Raw genomic sequence first — 21,590 nt, 5'->3', positions numbered from 1 at the left:
TATGGTATGAAAGTTGTATTCCAAATTTGTTTTTTTACAAAATCATTTGGAACAGAATAGCAAAAGATACTTAGAGATAAATTTAGCAAAATACATGTAAGAATTATACACTAAACACTACAAAAGATTGTTGAGAGAAATTAAAGACCAGAAACAGCTATACCATATTCATGGCTTAAAAGATTCAGTACTTTTAAAATGGTATAGTTTTTCCCAAATTGATGTTTAGATTCAATACAGTTTTTTTGTTGTCATAGAAATTGACAAACTAACTCAAATGTATGTGGAACTACCTAGCACAGCAAAACAATTTTGGAAAAAGAACAAATTTGGAAGATTTGTGTTATTGAATTGAAGACACTATAAATACAGTTGTATAAAAATATAGTTATTTGTGGATTGATTTATATGAACAGACATTGGTCAGTGTAACACTATAGTCAAGAAATAGAAACCCATATATATGGTTTATTGGTTTTTGACAGAGGTGCCAAGACAATTCAACAGGTAAAGAATAATCTTTTCAATATATAATGCTGGAACCATCGCACATTGAAATTTAAAAAATGAGTATCAACCTTTTACACCACGTATAAAAAATGAACTCCAAATGGATTATAGCCCTAAATGGAAAAGTTGATACTATAAAACTTCCAGAAGAAAACAAAATCTTTGAGATCTTAAATTAGGCAAAGATTTCTTAGGTACAACACCAAAAGTACAATAGATAAATTAAAAACTGATCAAAATTAAGAGCTTTTGCCCTTCTAAAGATACTGTTATAAGAATGAAAGCCACTGGGTGGGAGAAAATATTTGCAAAACATAACTGGCCAAGAACTTGCTCCAGAATATATAAGCAACTCTCAAAACTCAAAAATAGAAAACAACCCAATAAAAATGGGCAGAATATTTCAGTAGTACTTTTACTAAAGATTTCTACATGGCAGATGGTGAGATACTTATTGCACATCAATTAGAATGGCTAATTTTTTTTTTTTTTTTGAGCCAGAGTCTCACTCTGTCGCCCAGGCTGGAGTGCAGTGGTGTGATCTCGGCTCATTGCAACCTCCGCCTCCCAGGTTCAATTGGTTTTCATGCCTCAGCCTCCTGAGTAGCTGGAATTACAGACGTGTGCCACCATGCCTGGCGAATTTTTGTATTTTTAGTAGAGATGGGGTTTTGCCATGTTGGCCAGGCTGGTCTTGAACTCCTGACTTCAAGCGATCCACCCACCTCAGCCTCCCAAAGTGCTGGGATTATAGGCGTGAGCCACCATGCCCGGCCTAATTTTTTTTTTTTTTTTAAGTAACAGCTTACAAACTAACAATACGTAGGGCCCATATGGATGCAGAGTTACTAGACATACATTATTGGTGGGAATGTAAAATGTTATAGCCACTCTGGAAAACATGCAGTTTATCTGAGTTAAACATACATTACTGTATAACTCAGCCATCTCCCTACTCAAGTGAAATTAAAACTTATGTTCACACAAAAACTTATGCACATGTGTATAGCAGCTATATTCATGATTGCCCCAGATGTCTCTCAACTGGTGAGAAGGTTTTAAAAAACAAACCAACCTGTGGTACAACCATGCAATGGAATACTGCTCAGCAATAAAAAGGAATGAATCACTGATAGAAATAACAACATAGATGAATCTCAGAGGTGTTACACTAAGTGAAAAGGCAGACACAAAGACTACACATTATATGATTCCATCGATATGACATTTTGGAAAAGGCAAAATCACAGAAGCAGAAAACAGATCTGGGGACTTTGTGGTAGGATGGGTTCACTGCAGAGAGGCAGGGGGAATCTTCGTGGTGATAGAGGTGTTCTCTCCCTTGGTTTCTGTGGTTTTATGCGGTATGAAAACACACACTAGAGGGCTGGGCACAGTGGCTTACGCCTGTAATCCCAGCACTTTCGGAGGCCGAGGTGGGCAGATCACCTGAGGTCAGGAGTTCAAGACCAGCCTGGCCAACATGGCAAAACCCCATCTCTACCAAAAATACAAAAAAAATTAGCCTGGCACAGTGGTGCACGCCTGTAATCCCAGCTACTTGGGAGGCTGAGGCAGGAGAATTGCTTGAACCTAGGAGGTGGAGGTTGTGGTGAGCCGAGATCACACCACTACATTCCAGCCTGGGCAACAGAGTGAGACTCTTGTCTCAAAAAAAGGCTGGGCGCGGTGGCTCACACCTGTAATCCCAGCACTTTGGGAGGCCAAGGCAGGTGGATCACGAGATCAGGAGATCAGGACCATCCCAGCCAACATGGTGAAACCCCATCTCTACTAAAATACAAAAAATTAGCCAGGTGTGATGGCGGGTGCCTGTAGTCCTAGCTACTCAGGAGGCTGAGGCAGGGGAATCGCTTGAACCCGGAAAGTGGAGGTTGCAGTGAACTGAGATCGCACCACTGCACTCCAGCCTGGCGACAGAGCAAGACTCCCATCTCATTAAAAGAAAAAAAAAAAGCCCTAGAAAAGGTGAAATCTACCTATGCAAATTATACCTAATTTTTAAAAAGCGAAAATGTGAAAAATTTGAACCTTGAACTTTACCTTACACCATGCACACAAAAAGATCTCAAAATGAGTCACAGACCTAAACAGAAAAGCAAAAACATTAAAACTTATAAAATAAAACAATAGGAGAATGTATTAGTGACTGTGGGTTGGTGAAGATTTCTTAGGACACCAAAAGCACAAACTATAAAACAAAAAATCTTGATAATTCACACTGAGCAAAAATTAAAACCTCATTATTTAAAGACAATGGAGGCCAGGTGTGGTGGCTCACACCTGTAATCCTAGCACTTTGGGAGTCCAAGGTGGGTAGATTGCTTGTTTGAGTCCAGGAGTTCCAGACCAGCCTGGGCAACATGGACAAGCTTTGTCTCTACAAAAAGTTAGCTGGTGGTGGTGGTGCACGCCTATGGTCCCAGCTACTCGGGAGACTGAGGTGAGAGAATCACCTGAGCCTGGGAAGTGGAGGCTGCAGTGAGCTGTGATCATGCCACTGCATTCCAGGTTGGGTGACCGGAGTGAGACCCTGTCTCAAAAAAAAAAAAAAAAAAAAAAGGAATAAATAAATAAAGACACTGGAAAATGAAAGATAATGAAAAGGCAAGCCAATAGATTGGGAGAAAATACTCCCAATGCATATATTTGACAATGAATTTTGATCCAGGATATGTAAAGAACTCTTAAAACCCAATAAGAAGGGAAACAGCCCAGGTTTGGTTTTATTTTCAGCTTTTATTTTAGATTCAGGGGGTACATGTGCAGGTTTGTTACAGCATGATGCTGAAGTTTGGAATACAAATGATCCTGTCACCTGGGTACTGAGCATAGTAGCTGACAGTTTGTTTTCCAGTCCTTACCCCCTTCTTCCCTCCTCTAGTAGCCCCCAGTTTCTATTATTGCCATCTTTATTTCCAAGTACCCAATGTTTAGCTCCCACTTATTAATGAGAACATGTGGTATTTGGTTTTCTGTGCCTGCATTAATTTGATTAGGATTATAGCCTCCAGCAGCATCCATATTGCTGCAAAGGACATGATTTTGTTCTTTTTAATGGTTGTGTGGTATTCTAAGATGTTTGTGTACCACATTTTCTTTATCCAGTCAACCATTGATGGGCACGTGTGGGTTGACTCCATGTCTTTGCTATTGTGAATAATGCTGCAGTGAACATGCGAGTCAATGTCTTTTTGGTAGAATGACTTGTTTCCTTTTGGATGTATACCCAGTAATGAAATTGATGACAACCTAGATCTTTTAAAAGGACTAAAGATTTGAATAAACTTCACTAGAGAAGCTAAAAGAATAGCCTTACAAACATACAGAAAAATGCACCTCATATGTTATCAGAGAAATGCAAATTAAGCCCAATGATACTCCACTGAACCCACCTAGAATAGCTAAAATTAAGAAGACTGAAAAGATCAAGTATTGACAAAGATGCAAAACTACTGGAATGTTGATACATCGCTTTTTTATTTATTTATTTATTTATTTATTTTTTGGAGACAGAGTCTTGTTCTGTCACCCACACTGGAGTGCAATGGTGCAATCTCAGCTCACTGCAACGTCTGCCTCCTGGGTTCAAGCGATTCTCATGCCTTAACCTCCAGAGTAGCTGAAATTCGAGACCTATGCTACCACGCCCAGCTAATTTTTGTATTTTTAGTAGAGATGGGGTTTTGCCATGTTGGCCAGGCTGGTCTCGAACTCCTGACCTCAAGTGATCCGCCTGCCTCACCCTCCCAAAGTACTGGGATTACAGGCATGAGCCACCACACCAGGCTGTGTTGCAGACATTAATAAGGACACATTACCTTAACCACTTCAAGCTCAGAATCATCAGTAATGAGACAAACTGACACTGTGTGCCTCCTCATGTGATGCAATAAGAAGTACACAACAGGTCAGATGTGGTGGCTCATGTCTGTAGTCCCAGCTACTTGGGAGGCTGAGGCAGGAGGATTGCTTGAGCCCAGGAGTTGGAGGCTACAATGAGCTATGGTCCAGCTGCTGCACTCTAGCCTGGGTGACAGAGACCCTGTCTCTTAAGACAAATCCAGAATTTGGGACATCTTATAATTTAGTTGCCCTGGATTCTTCAAAAGGTCAAGGGATTTGGGATTAGGGGTTGGGTGAAGGCACTGATACTAAGTTAGAGAAATAACCAAATGAAATTACTGAATTTTGATTGGATCCTAGTTAAAAAGAGCTTAAAACTTTGAGATGTTTGGCAATAATTGGAGAAACTGGAATATGACCTATATATTACATGATTATTGAATTAATGCTAAATGTGTTTAAGTCTGATAATGATATCTGGTTATATAAGAATGTCCTTATTCCTATGAGATGCAACTGATGATATCTCCAAGTTATTTTCAAGTTGTTTAGCAAAAAAAAGAAAAGTGGGTATGTGTGTATAGAGAAAAATAAATGTTACAAAATCTTAATAGTTGTTGAATCTTAAGGGACAGGTATATGGTGTTCATTGTACTTCTGATTTCTTTCTATGGGTTTAAAATATTCAAAATAAAAACATAACCTTTCCTTTCCAAGGAGAGGGGGAAAAATCTTGTTTTGGACTACTCTGAAAATGTTTGAGCTTGAAGTTTTCTCAGTGAGTTATCGGGAAATAGTATTAATTATTTATTTGAATTATCTGTTATTCCATAGAATACTATAATTAGAGAGGTTATGGAGGTTATTTCATCTGGTCCTTTTTTTATACAGATGAAATTAGTCCAACAATAATTGAGTCACTTATTTAAATTACATTGTAAGCCAGAAGTAGAGCCTGTACAATGAATTCAGCTCTCTGTTGTCCAGGATATTGCTTTTTCTTCTGTACCACATTACCTCTCCCAGTAAAAAGACTCTTGTTTGAGGTAGAATTGAATTAAAGAAAATACTGTGTATTATTTTTCTTCCTAATGCACCTTAAATATAGTTCCTCCATTGTGATAGTATTGTCAGACTGTGTTTGATCCACTAATCTATAGGTCAGGAAGTTGGTCAAAGGTTTCTACTACTTTTATAGTTGCTCTTCTAGAAGTTTTTTTTATCAGATGGTTTGGACTGTGTATTTTGGTCACTGATTTTTAACGTCCTCTAGTTTAAGCTATGAAGAAGGACATCCCTCACACTCTGAAACAGATCTCCTTCAGAGACAGAGTTTTGCAGCCTCTCATCAGCTTCCTGGATATGCTCCCACACCTCAGCCTACTGGTAACAGTTCTCTTGTGAAATATACTATGAGTCTGGGTACATTTAGTGAATAAGAAGAAAAACCAATTTTCATGTGTTGAGTTCTGAATGTGTAGGACATACTCATGCCATGGGAAATTAAATGAGAGTAAAAGCTTGTTTTTTGTTTTTATTTTTGACATGGAGTCTCGCTCTGTTGGCCGGGCTGGAGTGCAGTGGCGTGATCTTGGCTGACTGCAACCTCCACCTCCTGGGTTCAAGTGATTCTCCTGCTTCAGCCTCCCGAGTAGCTGGGACTACAGGCAACTGCCACCATGCCCGGTTAATTTTTGTATTCTTGAGTAGAGGCAGGGTTTCACCATATTGGCCAGGCTGGTCTCAAACTCCTGACCTTGTGATCCTTCCACCTCGGCCTCCAGAAGTGCTGGGATTACAGGCGTGAGCCGCCACGCCTGACCAAAGCTTTGGTTTTTACCAACGGAATATTTATATAATTAATAAATTAAAAGATCTTCTTTCATGCATCTTTGGAGATTTTAAATTATAAATATGCTTGGTCAAATTAATATGTTTACTATCAAAATAAAACCATCTGGGGTTGTAGAATGTTTTGGCCTCAATTTTCAGAAATTTTAAAATAGAGTCAGGAATATAATTTTATACAAGTACATATTTTTTTTTTTACTTTGGGATATATCTTATCTTCAAATTTAGGTCTTTCTGGAATATTTGATACTAGTGTGAACAGTGCCAGCAGTAACACTAAAGAGTCTTCAGTGATGAATTTTCTGTCTACTGCTGAATCCCGAACTGCTCAGGCTGCTGCTTCAGGAACTACTCTCTTACCACAATTCAGGGCTCCATCCTGGCAGACAGGTGATTCTCTGTTTTTAGAATTTTTAAGTCCTATAAAAATGCTGATGAAACATATACATTTGATGGCCTTGTCATTGTGGCTGGGAGTTTTGTTACAATATTGATTTTCCACTGAACTTTAAGATCTGGAATTTTTCAAAATTTTCAGGTGGATAAAATTCAAGAATTTATTACTGGCAGAAATTTAGTTTTAGCATTCTGACAAAAACTAGTAAGTTGACATTGAGGGGTAGATAATGATTAAAGAAAGTCTCATATAAGGTTTATATCTAGCAATTACTTGTCTACTTGAAAGAAGCAAAGATTAAAATTTATTTTAGTGACTTCAGAATGGGTAGGTGTTATAGTAAAAAAAATCTTGGGACTCATTTCATTGTTAGTTTTATATAAAGTTATCCTTAATTGGATAGATTAAATCACTAATAAGAGCCATTACAAGTTGATATTATGATATGCCCATTTTCCAGCAATAATTACAAGGTCTATAATGTGCTTTTCTATTTCATTTTTCTTATTTTACTTTTCAACCATTTCTCATCAGAAATTATATCTATATATTTCTGTTTTTTTGTAGTATGACAGGAATTTTTTTTGGAGTTTTGTCTTAAGAAATGTCATAGTTTAATTTGAGAATATGTTTTTAAGGGATAGGTATAGGAAATAGTATTTTAACATTCTGATGTAAATTCCACTAATAGAAGTTTCTCAGTGTGCCTTAGCAACATTTTTTTTCCTGCTTCTAAGGGGATAATTAATGATTTGGTGAAATAAAATAATATTTTAAAACATAGCTTTATTTTTTACTTCCTGAAATAATTTTATATTTCATGTATTTAGTTAGATTTTCCTATCAGTATATTCGTGCTGAAACTTGAGAGTTGAAGAAGTTTTAAAATAAAACAAAAGAAAATCTGTTAATATTTCTGTGAGGTGTTTTTACTCTTGTATAGTTTGTTTTTAAAGTTTTTGTGGTTTTTTAGGTTTCAATTTTGTTTTGTTTTGTTTTGTTTTTTGAGACAGAGTTTAACTCTGTCACCCAGGCTGGAGTGCAGTGGCACAATCTTGGCTCACTGCAACCTCTGCAACCTCTGCATCCCAGGTTCAAGTGATTCTTGTGCCTCAGCCTCCTGAGTAGCTGGGATTACAGGCATGCACCACCACGCCCGGCTAATTTTTACGTTTTTAGTAGAGACGGGGTTTCACCACGTTGGCCAGGCTGGTCTCAAACTCCTGACCTCATGTGATCTGCCTGCCTCAGCCTCCCAAAAGCACCCGGCCTAGGATTCAATTTTTAACAATTCATTTTTGCAATTTGTATCTGATCCTATATGTGAATTGCATTCAGAAGGGCTTAGACTCTCAGGTTAGTAGGTAGAAGTTTTTTTATTTTTATTTTTTCTTAGAGCACGACTGATTTTACTATCATATGGCCATTTAAAGGGAATTTAATGGATTTTTGAGCACATTAAACTGGACCTAAACTAATGTACTCTGAATGGGAAATACAAATGAAATTGAGACAAAAACATACACAACATATAAATACACCATTAGTTGGAAGAAGGTATTAGTGTTAGTGTGTTAGGATAAGGAACATCATCTTTTGGCATGTTTGAGATTACAATATGATCATTAGATGCATTTCAAAATATCTTCTGTGGGCATACTGTGGGGAATTTGCTAGCCTCTGTGACTCCCTTCTACATTAATCTAATAAATCATGCAGAAATAAGTGAAGTGAGAAAGATCTTTTATCACTCTACTGGATAGAAGGAGAAAGATCTTTTATCACTCTACTGGATAGAAGGATTTCAAGAAATAGAAGCTCCTTACCACCACTTTAAGCCCCAGATATTCTCTGTCCTTTCTAACTAGCCTCTTCCTCATTCTAGGCATAACTGTGATAATGTCAGTCACCATGTAATTACAATTGGTTCTTTAAATATAATTTGATATATGTGACATAAAACACCTCATAATAACCATTAAAACTGAATCAATCCATTATTTGTAACTTTACATTTAGTTAAATGTCGGTTCTTTATTACTGTTTACTTATTATGTTTTAAACCCCCCACCCCAACACACACAAAAGAACAATAGGAGATCTCTGCTAAAAGAGCAGCAGAGTCAATTGATCAGAGTTTCATGAATATCACTTGACCCTCTCAGCAAGTTACATCACCAGTCAACCCCAGTTTCCTAATTGCTAGAGCAAAGGAGTTGAACTATATTATCTCAAAAGTCTATTCTAGTTCAGTGTGTTATTTTAAACATTTCTAAGTGTTATTTATTCTTTCAAGTGCCACTAGATATTTTCTATCTTTGTAGTAATAATTCTTTTTGGATATTTAATGGAAAATAGGAAAATATTTTTCAAAGAGCCAGAGAATTGTTTTCCCCATTTTTCCAAAAATGAAAAAAAAAAATTTAATGGAAGTTCACATAAAATATTTAAATAGTAAAAAGGTATATAAAGCGGAAAGTGATAGTTCCTAACTTTTCAAAGAGGAATTAACAGTTTGTTATTTATTTTTATTGGATATCCTTCTATGTCAAAACATATATATCCACCTTAATGTTTATGGCAATAGTATTATTATGGTATGCCATAATTATTTGATTGATCCCTTGTTTATGGACTTTTTGTTGTTTCTACTTACTGTAAACAATAACTATAATGAATATCTGGTACAAATATTTTTGTATGCACTTATTTCTTTAGAATAAATTTCTATAGAACTTTCAGATCACAAGGGTATACCCATTTTTACTTTTGCTATATGTGGCTAAAATGCTGTCCTGAAATGTTAACAGTCTCTTTCTGACAGTACTTTGTTAATTTCTGATAAACTTTTCATGATAAACATGCATCTATCATGATTGGGAAGTTGTTCATAGGAAGTCAAAGCTTGAAATGCAAGAGATTTTTAAAGTGAATTATTTTGGTAAAAGAAACTGCAGTTCACTGTTTTTTTATATCTATTTATCATGTTAGATGTAGGCAATTTAGCGTTTTTTTTCCATTTTAATGTTATGTACATTTTAGTTTGTCCATTGGTATTTTGCATTGGGACTTTGGGATAAATTAGTCACTAGAGATATGTACATTTTTACTGATTTCTTCATTTTCCTATGACCTTATCAAACTATATATAAATTATCTTATATAACAATTACAGATATGAATTGCTGATATCATTGTAACTTCATTTTTACTCTATGAAAACTAGCTAATCCAGGCGTGGTGGCTTGCACCTATAATCCCATCACTTTGGTAGACCGAGATAGGAGGATCACTTGAGCCCAGGAGTTTAAGATAGCCTGAGCAACATTGCAAGACCCCATCTTTACAAAAATTTAAAAATTAGCCAGGTTTGGGGGTATGCGCCTGTAGTCTCAGCTACTTAGGACACTGCAGCTGCAGTGAGCTATAATCGCAAGACCGTGCTCTAGCCTGGGCAACAGAGTAAGACCCTGTCTCTTAAAAAAAAAAAAAAAAATGTGGGGGAAGCTAACTATTTTGAAATGTAATTTTCAAAATTTACATGCAGAACTAACTGGTCAGGTTTTTCAGTCTTAAGACATTTTGATGAGTTGAGGATTATGTAAGTCATTACTATGAAAACATAAAGTAATTGTGCCATAATTACATAAAAATCTTTGTGCCTTTTCTTCATAGGCATGCATTCCTCAGCAGCAACTGAGCTGTTTGCTACTGGACCTTTGCCAAGCACTGGAACACTTGCACCATCTCTCTCTGCTTATCAGCATCCCACCACCTTCAGCAATAGAAACTTTGCTACCACGTCACCTTTGGTGCTTCAGGATTCAACTTTTAACACTACATCAAATGGAATTTTAAGTCATCATGACCCTTTGCTACAAATCAAGACTTCCCAGGGAACTGTTCCAACTGCTTTGGCATTTGAGCGCCTGGGCAGTTCTGTATTAAGTAACAGCATACCACCTCAGTCTTCAACATACCGCTCAGCTCAAGAGTCTGCACCCCATCTTTTACAACCTCAATTTAGTTTGTTGCCTTCAGCACTTGGGGGAGCCCAGCAGACTCCTCAAGCCTACAGTTCAACTCTCTTTACTAGTTCTACTGCTTCCATTGAAAGAGCTCTTCTTCGAGAATGTAGTGTTATTAAACACCATCAGCGGCCTTCAGGTACCCAGTCAATTCAGGCACAACTGACTGGTTCACAGCACTCCTTACATAGTTATCTATCAAATTCAAGTGTAGTTAATTTTCAGGAAACAACCAGGCAGTCATCTTTATCCTGTAGCCCAATTGGAGATTCCACTCAGGTGAGCAACGGAGGATTACAACAGAAGACCTCCCAGGTCTCAGTGGAACTTGCTCAGTCTTACTCATCTGCGATTCCATCATCAGGGTATCCTCCTTCTACTACAAAAGTAAAAAGCTGTTCTACAGAACAACCACTGACATCAACCAAGACCCCTAAACCTCAAAGTATAATTCCTCCTGTGCAAACACTAAGCTATTCCAAACCTTTGCATAATCAGAGTTCTGTAATATCGGGCCAAGCACAAATTTATTCTACAGCGCAGCTACCAAGCCTTTTATCAGTTAGTCAGTCCCAAAATTACGGTTTAGTACAGCCACATAATGTGCCATCTATTGTTCATTCACAGGTTTATAGGTCCAGCAAGGTTGAGAAATTGCCACCCTTGTATAAAACATTGACTTTTTCTGGGTCATCTCAGACTATAACTCCTGAAAATCAGACGCTTAATTATTCATCTAATCAGCAAGAGGTATTGTCTTCAGTTACAAATGAGAATTACCCTGCTCAAACAAGAGATCTGTCTTCAGTAAGTCAGTCTCAAAGTTACTCATCTGGTCACTCTCAGGGTTTATCACCAGTTAGCCAGACACAGGTTAGCTATTCATCTCAATCACAAGTTTTGTCAGTTGTTAGTCCTTCAGAAAGCTATGCTTCAGGGGAGTCCCTAACATTAACAGCCCCTTCTCTTTCTTATTCTTCTGCCTCTCGGGCTCAGAATTTGCCAGACTCTAGCCCGACCCAGAATTATATTTCTATGCATTCTTCCCAAAATATTCAGACTCAAGAGTCATCATCTCCCCAGTCCCAGAAGTTTTTGCCTGCTGTCCAGTCATCATCTTTTGCATCCTCTACTCATTGTCAGACATTACAAAATAACATAACTTCCCCTGATCCAAAGTCTTATGCTGAAAGAAAGCTTGACTCAGATGTGTATACATCTTCAAAGCAAGAAGATGGTTTTCCAATGCAAGAGTTACAGGTGTTGCAGCCACAAGCATCTCTTGAGCCATCAACCCAAAGGCTATCTGATGGAGAAATTAATGCTCAAGAATCAACTTATAAGGTGTCAAAGGCAGATGACAGATATTCTCAGAGTGTAATCAGAAGTAATTCCCGTCTTGAAGATCAAGTTATTGGGGTTGCTCTACAAGCGTCAAAAAAAGAAGAAAGTGTTGTTGGTTCAGTGACACAACTTAACCAACAAATTGGCCAAGTCAATAATGCAGCTACCCTTGATCTTAAGAACGCAACTAATTTAATACAGACTCCACAAATAAGGTTGAATACTAAAGACTTAAAGCAGCAGCATCCTCTTGTACTTAAGGTGCATGAGTCCAAGGTCCAGGAACAGCACAATCAAATAATTAAAGCTTCATCTCAGATTCAAATTCCAAATCATGCTTTAGGGCATGGCCATCAGGCATCTCTTCCTAATACACAGGTCCTTCTAGATTCTGCCTGTGATTTACAAATTCTTCAGCAGTCAATACTGCAGGCAGGTTTAGGTCAAGTAAAGGCATCTTTACAAGCACAGCGTGTTCAAAGCCCTCAACAAATAGTACATCCTTTCCTTCAGATGGAAGGTCATGTTATTCAAAGCAATGGCGATCATTCTCAGCAGCAACTCCATCCTCAAAATTCTGAAGTTATGAAAATGGACCTCTCTGAGTCTTCAAAACCATTACAACAACATCTAACAACAAAGGGCCATTTTAGTGAAACAAATCAACATGATTCAAAGAATCAGTTTGTTTCTCTTGGATCGATGTGTTTCCCAGAGGCAGTGCTTCTTAGTGATGAAAGAAATATTTTATCAAATGTAGATGATATCTTAGCAGCTACAGCAGCAGCTTGTGGAGTTACACCTTCTGATTTTTCCAAGTCAACTTCAAATGAAACCATGCAGGCTGTTGAAGATGGTGATTCTAAATCTCATTTTCAGCAGTCATTAGATGTCAGGCATGTGACTTCAGATTTTAACTCTATGACAGCTACAGTAGGAAAGCCACAGAATATAAATGATACTTCCTTAAATGGAAATCAGGTTACTGTGAACCTTTCACCAGTACCTGCCCTTCAGTCAAAAATGACTCTTGATCAACAGCACATTGAAACACCTGGTCAAAATATACCAACTAAAGTAACTTCAGCAGTGGTTGGACCAAGTCATGAAGTCCAGGAGCAAAGTTCTGGCCCATTCAAGAAACAGTCTGCTACCAATCTTGAATCTGAAGAAGACAGTGAAGTTCCTGTTGATAGTACATTAAATAATAACAGAAACCAAGAGTTTGTTTCTAGTAGTAGAAGTATAAGTGGAGAGAGTGCTACATCAGAGAGTGAATTTACCTTAGGGGGTGACGACAGTGGTGTGTCAATGAACCCAGCTAGGAGTGCACTTGCACTGTTGGCCATGGCCCAATCTGGGGATGCAGTCAGTGTCAAGATTGAAGAAGAAAACCAAGATTTAATGCATTTTAACCTTCAAAAGAAAAGAGCTAAAGGAAAAGGGCAAGTTAAAGAGGAAGACAACAGTAATCAGAAACAGCTGAAAAGACCTGCCCAAGGCAAACGCCAGAATCCAAGGGGAACAGATATTTACTTACCATATACTCCTCCTTCCTCAGAAAGCTGCCATGATGGTTATCAGCATCAAGAAAAAATGAGACAGAAGATCAAAGAGGTGGAGGAAAAACAACCAGAAGTCAAAACAGGATTTATTGCTTCTTTCTTAGATTTTCTGAAATCCGGGCCCAAGCAGCAGTTTTCCACTCTTGCTGTACGAATGCCTAACAGGACTAGACGGCCAGGGACCCAGATGGTTCGTACATTTTGTCCCCCACCACTTCCCAAGCCTTCATCTACGACACCCACACCTTTAATGTCTGAAACTGGCAGTAACAGTCCATCAGATAAAGTTGATAATGAACTTAAAAACTTGGAACATTTATCTTCATTTTCTTCTGATGAAGATGACCCTGGATGTAGTCAAGATGCTTATAAAAGCGTCTCTACTCCCTTAACTACTTTGGATGCTACTTCTGATAAAAAGAAGAAAACAGGTAAAGTTTTAAAATTTAGATTCATAATTATTACTTTCTTCTATTTTTCCAGCTATAGCCCACATTTTAAGCTTTTTTCACTTAAAGCAGGTCTGCAAGTACATTTTCAGGACAAAATGTATAAGGTAGGTATCTTAAGGACTTATTTTTTAAATTTTCCTTGCCTGTAAGAAAGGTCTACGTTTTAGGTTAAGTAGTTCTGGTTTTTCTTGGCTTTTTGCCAAAGGCAGCATAATCCGTACAGTATGCCATCTAATCTGAGACATCTTGAGGTAATTGAGGCACTGTATTGTGGGCATTGCTGTAGTATAAACCTGGTGCATTTTCTTAGTTTGCCAATTTTATCTGAAGATTAACATTTTAGTATTAAATATGGTTATGTTTAAATATGTTGCAATAGTCCAAGTGACAAATGATAGCTTTTTTCAGATGAGGCAACAGGGATGTTATAGAGTTAAAATCTGAACCATTAAATTTGGTTATGTGCAACATGCACATTAATATAATTAAGATAAAACTCAAAAATTTTGTGCTGGCTTCAGATTATGTACCCAAATCTTTGGGTATGTGTTTCACTTAACTCTGTGGCTAAGAGAGCTTTAGAGGAAATTTTTTTTTTTTTTTAATACTCTAAGTTCTAGGGTACATGTGCACAACGTGCAGGTTAGTTACATATGTGTACATGTGCCATGTTGGTGTGCTGCACCCACTAACTCGTCATTTAACATTAGGTATATCTCCTAATGCTATCCCTCCCCTGTCCCTCCAGCCCACAACAGGCCCCGGTGTGTGATGTTCCCCTTCCTGTGCCCATGTGTTCTCATTGTTCAATTCCCACCTATGAGTGAGAACATGCAGTGTTTGGTTTTTTGTCCTTGCAATAGTTTGCTGAGAATCATGGTTTCCAGCTTCATCCATGTCCCTACAAAGGACATGAACTCATCATTTTTTATGGCTGCATAGTATTCCATGGTGTATATGTGCCACATTTTCTTAATCCAGTCTATCATTGTTGGACATTTGGCATATTTTAAGAAGCATTGACTTATATAAACAATTGGCAGTAAGTATGGAATTTTCTCTTGTAAGAAACATGCCAAGGAAAAATGTATTTGTAACAATAATATAACTACCACCTCTGTGCCAGGAACTAGTAGCAATGTTGTGAGATACACATTGTTATCTCCAATATACAGATGATATAACTGAGAATGAATGAATTATGTGGGCCCATACCTCTAGTAAGTGACAGAGCTGGAATCTGAGCCCAGGTTTTTCTGGTTCTAGAGCCTACATTCTTTCTCAGCTCTTTAGGATAAATAGGGTGGTGCTTTAAGACTTAAATCTTGTTTTGTAACATACTTCCCAGCTTCTCTCTGGACTTGACTACCTTTAACTACTAAAGTGTTACGTGAGAACTGGTATCCAAATAATCTGTTAGCATAAATATCTGACAATACATTTCTAAAGAATTCTCATTTCATTACACAGGGAAATTAACATGATAGAAAGTCAGTCTTAGATTCAAAGACATTACTACCATGGATGTGTCTAATCCTAACATGGTTTTATAACGTCTCAACCAGTTCAGAGTGCTTTGCAATTGCTATTATATTCCCTCTTACATTCCCAGAATAAACCTTTTGAAATCTCTTTTCTAAAACATGAGTCTAAAACTAGTTTCTTCCAGAGATATGTTATCTCATTTTTAGTTAAAATCGTCATCATAAACCCAATCCTTACTATTAGGTATACTAATACTCATCTGAAAAAAGTATACTAGTATACTTTTAGTATTAAAAGTATACTAGTATACTTTTAATACTATTAGGTATACTAATACTCATCTGAAAAAAGCTATCATTTGTCACTTGGACTATTGCAACTGATTACTCATTACAGACTTTTCTTTTTTTTCTTTTTTTATTATTTTAAGAGACAGAGTCTTGCTCTGTCACCCAGGCTGGAGTACAGTGGTGTGATCTTGGCACACTGAAGCCTCAAACTCCTGGGCCCAGGCAATCTTCCTTCCTCAGCCTCCTGAGCAACTGGGACTATAGGCACATGCCACCATGCCTGGCTAATTTTTTTTTAATCTGGTGTAGAGATGGGATCTTGCTGTATTGCCCAGGCTGGTCTTGAACTCTTGGCCTCAAGCAGTCCTCCCACCTTGGCCTCCCAAAGTGCTGTGATTATAGGCATGAGCCACTGCGCCTGGCCTAGAATTTTTTCTCGCCAGTCTCTATGCCAGTCCATCCTCCACATTGTCAACAGATTCATCTTTATAAAAAAGGAAAGCTGATTGTTACTTCTATTTCAAAACACCTCTGTGCTTCATGGGAAAAATAAAGATTATATGTAAAAATTCCTTTTCCCATGTTTTACTCTCTTTCCACTGTCCCTCTGCTGTGACAATTGAATTTTTCATTGTTTCTTGGATGTCTGTCCCCCTACTACAGTTGTGAACCTTTGAACACATTTTTCTCTGTGTAGACTACTCTCTTCTCCAGTTTTTAGTCTAGAAGATACTTATTGATCTTTAAAGACTATTTTCAAAGTCATGTTGTAGACATTATTCCAGACAGAATTAGTGCTCCTATCCTTTGAATTCCCACAGCCCTTAAATGTCAATGAAAGCATTTACTTTTGTGTTTTAATGTGTTCATTTACATTTGTGTATTTCATTAGAAAGTGAGTTCCTTCAAGCTAGTGAAGGGTTATGGTTGAGAATTTAGGCTTTAGAGTTAAATCACCTTGGGCTCAAATTCTAGAATCATAGCGCTGTGACTTTAGGGCACGCTCCTCATCTGTAAAATGGGACATGGTGATACAGTCAGTATATAGTAACCTCTCAGGTTTCTGAGAGGACTCAGGGACATAAAGAATGTCATGCATAACCTGAGTCATTAATTGTAGTTATTATACTGCATTCATCTTTGTATTTGCAAGACCTGAAGTGTAGCAGGTACTCAAATAATGAGTGAGGGTATGAAAAAGAAAAGTAGAACATTGAGGTGATTGTGAGTTAAAGTTAAGTAGCCAGGTTTTGATTTTAATTTTGTGAGTAGAATTCTGACTTTTGCACATAGGTTACACAGTACCAAACAGTTTAAATGAAGTCACAGAGATATATGATGAGCCTGTGGTACTCCACATTTCACAGTTCCGTGGTAAATAACTTAAAAGTGAGTATATCTTCCACTGATGCTGGTTTCCAAATACTTGTAATATTTTCTGGAACATAGGCTTGCTGTTAGTTTTTTGTGGACTGCTGTAGCCATTCTGAGCATATGAAGATGTCTTTAGTTGCAGCTGTTTCCTCCTGTTTTTTGACTTTAAATTATTCAGATGCCCAAAGGGCATATTCCTTGCTCTAAAATAATAAAGTTTTCTAGTAAAGTTTGTGATAAAATAATTATAAAGTAAGAATTATTTACATATTTACTTGCAATATAGGAGTTGTATTAAGAAAAAAAGAAAAACTAATGGAACTGTATCTTGTAGCAACATAAACTAAATCCTGGGCTCTTTTAGGCAAGATGGTACACAGTTGTCTAACACTCTGAATTCTATATTTGCATTAAAAAGACCAATGGAATATAAAAACCCATCCCTAGTTTTGAATCCTGAAACTAGGGATGGGTGCTATTTTCACCATTCCTTACTCCTTTCAGATTGAATTAAAGTGTAGTATAAAACTAGTTTTTGCACTACTAAAATGTTTCTGAATCTGTATCAAGTAATTTACTATTATCAAGTCAGTGGAAGTAGAATATTAGAGATATACAGTCTAGTTACAATTTGATTTCATTCAAAGTGACTGGTATATTTTTTCAAAATGAAGGCCAAACTGACGAACAGTACTCAACCCCTACTTCTCAGGCAGCCATGGGTATGCAGAACAAACTGTTAAGGACACAAGTGACAGGCACCCAGATCTCAAGAATGTAATGAAACCAAAATTGGTGTTTCCCTTCAGTTTTGTTTGCATCTCTGGATAAAATGGACTTGGCTGAAATGTGTTGAAAGCTTAAAAAAAAAGTGTGTAATACCACCGTCAGTTTTCTGGGCTCCTTGAAGATCTTTTAAAACTTAAAATTTGGGTTTTAATTTTTTTTTTAAGGTTTGTTTTAGTTCTTTGTCTCTGAAATTTATTTGGCATTCTGGGATGTTCTGGGTCTTTGTATATTGAGTAATTTTGGATTTTCTCTTGGACATTTTGAGTACTGTATTGTAAAACTGTAGGTTCTATTAACATCCTCTGGAGAATATTGATTTATTTTGTTCTGTTTTAGCAGGCAGTCAGACCATAAGTTCTGTCTTACTTTTTGTGAATGGCGTTTCCAGTGTCAGTTCTGTTTTCAAGGCTTTCGCTTTGCTGTTGTAGGTCTGTTTTAGCAGTTAGCCTAGAACTTGGGTGGGTGGTAGACTGTGTTGTAGTTCAGATCTCAAAGCCTTTCTTTTGCTAGTTTTGGTCTGTCTTACACTTGTGCATCCTAGGTATGAAACGCTGATTTGTGTGGGTCCATACATAGAATGAGAGGGTCCCATTCTCCAGCTCCCTTTTCCCTGGGATTTTCCCCACACTGTCCAGATCCCAGGGTCCCTTTTCCTAGTGTGTTGCCTAGAAGACTGAGATTTTTTTTTTTCTTTTTTTTGAGATTTATCTTCCCATGCTTTGACATAATTCTCTGCAACTGGGGCCCTTGGGGCAATGCAGTGAAAGAAATGAAGGAACAGGGATTCTCCCTATTCTCTTGACACCTTAGGGGCCTTGTTTCTAGGTTCCTTTTGCCAGCAAGACAAGCGTTCTGTTAGGATTTTAGATTTCTGATTCATTATTACTGCATTTCAGCTCTGTGACTTGGGCCTCTCTCTGGACAGAGTTGGGAACAAAAAAGAGAAAAAAGAAACAGATTTTCCCCTTACTGTTAGCCTTGCCCAAGGCTTCTTTACCCATTCCTCTGGCCAGAAAGGTAGGGTTTTTCTTGAAGTTTTGTTGCTTTTGTGTTCTACAGTTTTGCTTAGGGACTATCATGATCCCTGCTTGGTCATGACAGATTATTTTAATCTGTTGAAAGATTTAACTTGCTAGTATTTTATTTGAGATTTTTACACTTAGATTCATAAGTGAGATTAGCTTATAGTATTTTTTGTCTTAATCTGACTCACTTTTGTATTCAGGATTATGTTGGTCATACAAATTAAACTGGGAAATTTTTTCTGTTCATCTAAGCTTTGAAAGTTTATCATACATAATAGGGATTTGATAAAACTTTCTAAGAATAGATCTAACTAACTATCTTTCCAGTTTTTCTTGAGGTCGCTTGGTCTGTCTAGGTCAATTTAAGAAAGTTACATTTTCTAGGAAAGTCATTCATTTGGATTGTAAACTTTGTTGTTGTAAAGTTGTCCATAGTAATCCTTAAGTTTTAGTCTCTTCTACCTCTGTAGTTATACCCTCTTTCTTCCTCTAAATGATTATTTGCATTTTTTCCTTGTCAGTCTATGAAAGGTTTTTGCCTAATAAATGTTTCTTTTTAAAGATCCAAACTACTTTTATTTTTTTGCTCCTGTTATTTTTTACTTTTTTTTCTTAATGTCTGGATTTATCTTAATTCTTTTGCCCTTTATTCCTTGGGTATAATTTGATAATCTCTTTCTGGCTTCTTGAGTTTAATACTTAGTTTATTTTTGTATTTTCTGTCTAATGAATGGCATTTAAGCTGTCAGTTTTCTTCTTTGCACCACACTTTGACCATATCTCATGGTTTCAGTTTATAATGCTCTCACTTTCTTTTCGAACTGGTTTATTATTTCAGTTTTGATTTCCTTTTTAGCCCAGGATTTATGAAGAATGGTCAGGGGTTCTTTGTCTGTTTCCTAGTAGTTTTTGTTTTAATCATTAATTTGACTCTTTTGTATTGTGTTCAGGGAATATGTTGACATTTTGAAATTTATGGAAATTTTGTTAGTAGTTTGGTAAATGGTCCATTTTTATAGATACTCCAGTTTTTATAAATACTAAGTACTAATAGATTTCATTAATAGTGTTCAAATCCTTTATATCTTTTTTATTTAATAAATGATATTAGGTTATTTAAGATAATGTTTACATATGTGTATATTTTGGAGATAAATGACATATATGGAATTTGGCTTAAAATAGCCCAGCAAATATAAAAGGGAGTGATGGATAGATTAAACAGATGAACCAAAATGTTTGTGCTTGTTACAGCTGGGTTATAGTAGGGTTTGTATTCTCTACTTTTGTGTAGTCTAAAATTTTATAATAATAAAAAGTTTTAAAATTCCTCTCTACCCTTATTTGTTTTTAGATTGCTTGATCTGTTGATTCCTGAGAAAGGTGTGTTAAAGTTTCCCATTATGTTATATTATTTTTCTAATACTGTTTACTTGATATTTTGAACCCATGTAATTCGTGCATAAAATTTTACTACAGTTAAATTTCCTTTTATCATAATAAAATCTCTCTTTTTCCCACTTAATGATTTCTGTTTTTAATATTGTCATACTAATGTTGTTATTAGCATTTTTTTAGTATTTTTCCATATCTGTGTTTTCTTTTGGAACATTTTTGTGAAATAACAACCCACATGTGAAAATTAAACATGCATAAAGAAAAATACAAAACAAAACTTCCACAGATTTGAAAATGCAGACATTATTCAAGCTGTATTCCCTGGGTACAGTGCAGCCAGACATTATTCAAGCTGTATTCCCTGGGTACAGTGCAGCCATTTCTAGAAAGAACAAAGAAAGGAACAAAGAAAAACTCACCCTTCCAAATAACTCTTGGCTTAAAAAGGAAACCAAAACTGAAATGACAAACTAATTGGAATGGACAGTGGAGCATTGTATACTGAAACTAATAGGATGTGGCCAGAGTGTGGTGTGAAGAAGCAAATTTATAGTGTTAAATGTCATTCATTGGAAAGTAAGAAAGTATCTAAATTAATTGAGTATTAAATTAAACCCACTCAACCTCTAGAGCAAATCACTAACTGACTTGGATGGTAATCACTTCCTTACTTAATATAATTTTACCATCTATGTATGCATCTCTAAAGACTATACTTTTTAGCTGGGGAAACATAGTGAGAGCCTATCTCCACAAAAAAACAAAAAAACAGTTAGGTGGGCATGTTGGCATGTGCCTGTCGTCCTAGCTAATGGGGAGCCTGAGGCAGGAGTATCGCATGAGCCCAGGAGTTTGAGGGGGCAGTGAGCTGGGATCACACCATTGCACTCCAGCCTGGGTGACAGAGCTAGATGCTATCTCTTAAAAAAACAAAACAAAACTATTGTTTGGTTTGTTTTAAAACTTCCTATAAAGGGCATATAAGTATTGATGAACTTTCCCTCTACTAGAAGTTATACATTCTTTTTTAAAAAAAAATTTGCTTTTTTCATAGAAATTTTCAAACATATACAAAAGTACAGAGATTGGCATAATGAAACCCAATTCTGGGGGCGTCATCCATTTCAATAATCATTATGTGGTCCGTCTTGGTTTATTCATACCTTTATCTAGGTGCCCACTCCCTGATTATTTTGGTGAAATATTTCTTTTCTT

At 36.7% G+C, this 21,590-nt stretch overlaps 1 protein-coding gene across 7 annotated transcripts in view; it reads left to right on the top strand.

Moving 5' to 3' along the window:
* Positions 1 to 21,590, top strand: part of QSER1 (glutamine and serine rich 1) — an 81,337-nt gene that overhangs the window by 28,584 nt on the left and 31,163 nt on the right. For 4 of the 7 annotated variants that reach the window (XM_024255525.3, XM_024255524.3, XM_054524518.2 and 1 more), the window contains exons 2-4: positions 5,651 to 5,763; positions 6,457 to 6,618; positions 10,301 to 13,993. In XM_024255525.3, coding sequence (XP_024111293.2) covers positions 5,651 to 5,763; positions 6,457 to 6,618; positions 10,301 to 13,993 — 3,968 coding nt within the window. The remainder of the gene's footprint in view (positions 1 to 5,650; positions 5,764 to 6,456; positions 6,619 to 10,300; positions 13,994 to 21,590) is intronic. The other 3 variants (XM_054524516.2, XM_063728496.1, XM_054524519.2) reach the window with 2 other exon arrangements.

The sequence above is a fragment of the Pongo abelii genome, chromosome 9 (genome assembly GCF_028885655.2).
Source record: "Pongo abelii isolate AG06213 chromosome 9, NHGRI_mPonAbe1-v2.0_pri, whole genome shotgun sequence".
In the NCBI taxonomy this organism is placed as follows: Eukaryota; Metazoa; Chordata; class Mammalia; order Primates; family Hominidae; genus Pongo; species Pongo abelii.
Note: the sequence above shows the minus strand (reverse complement) of the source record. Positions and strands in the feature narration are given on the sequence as shown.